At 40.1% G+C, this 730-nt stretch overlaps 1 protein-coding gene across 1 annotated transcript; it reads left to right on the top strand.

Moving 5' to 3' along the window:
* Positions 1-13: 13 nt before the first annotated feature.
* On the top strand, positions 14-686 carry LOC126910183 (pumilio homolog 2-like). Its single transcript, XM_050692555.1, has 3 exons — positions 14-181; positions 245-415; positions 486-686. Exons 1-3 carry the CDS (start codon positions 43-45, stop codon positions 668-670), a joined length of 495 nt encoding a protein of 164 aa, XP_050548512.1. The 5' UTR covers positions 14-42; the 3' UTR covers positions 671-686.
* Positions 687-730: the final 44 nt, after the last annotated feature.

Here is a 730-nt window from a genome sequence, read left to right as displayed (position 1 = left end):
TTATATTTTTTGATTAATAGAATATTATTTCTCTTAGCAGGAATGCATGATGTCAACGCCAGTCTTGGATTGAGTTCTGGCAATGCTGGAAGGCGTGATTCATTTGATCGCAATACGTCCGCTTTTTCGCCGTCCATGGACTATGCTCGTCCTCCCAAGTGGCCTCAGTACGGAGCACTTGGTAAGTGAACCGTGTTAACGAAATAGTATTCTTATTTAATATCATGAATTGTTTTCTTAACAGCTTCACAGAGTCCTCTCGGCTTGGCATCTGGTTCACTAACGCCACCGCCAACAATGGGATCAGCGTCCAATTTACAGCTGGGACTGATGAGTTCAGCAGCCAACAATGCCAACCGAAGCTTGATGAACGCTGCACCTGGTGCTGAAACCATGTCTAAATTTAGAGCTAGTGGTAAAAAATATAGATGCCAATTGTAAAATATTTAATCATAGACTAATAATGTCTTAAATTTTCATTTAAGATTATGCAATGGGAGGTCTGGCTGCAAATGGAACTATGTTCAATACTGCGGCCAATCCAAACGCATCGAGTTCGTTGTTCAACAAGATGGGAGTTAGAGGAAGCACATCGTCTCTTGGTGGATCTTCTATAACATTAGATTCAAAACCATCAGGTCGAAGCCGTCTATTGGAAGACTTCAGGTAGATGAGTTTTTAAATAATATATTTTTTAATTATGCTTGCTGCTGTAGAGACATTATCAGTA

Source organism: Daktulosphaira vitifoliae, unplaced genomic scaffold (assembly GCF_025091365.1).
Source record: "Daktulosphaira vitifoliae isolate Bord-2020 unplaced genomic scaffold, ASM2509136v1 Scaffold_6068, whole genome shotgun sequence".
Taxonomy (NCBI): Eukaryota; Metazoa; Arthropoda; class Insecta; order Hemiptera; family Phylloxeridae; genus Daktulosphaira; species Daktulosphaira vitifoliae.
Note: the sequence above shows the minus strand (reverse complement) of the source record. Positions and strands in the feature narration are given on the sequence as shown.

Bases quoted from the DNA above. Each gene is read 5' to 3' on its own strand.
- LOC126910183 (XM_050692555.1), top strand. From the start codon at position 43: ATGCATGATGTCAACGCCAGTCTTGGATTGAGTTCTGGCAATGCTGGA. The intron at 182-244 runs GTAAGTGAACCG...TTTTCTTAACAG, and splicing joins GCCTCAGTACGGAGCACTTG to CTTCACAGAGTCCTCTCGGC. The intron at 416-485 runs GTAAAAAATATA...TTTTCATTTAAG, and splicing joins GTCTAAATTTAGAGCTAGTG to ATTATGCAATGGGAGGTCTG.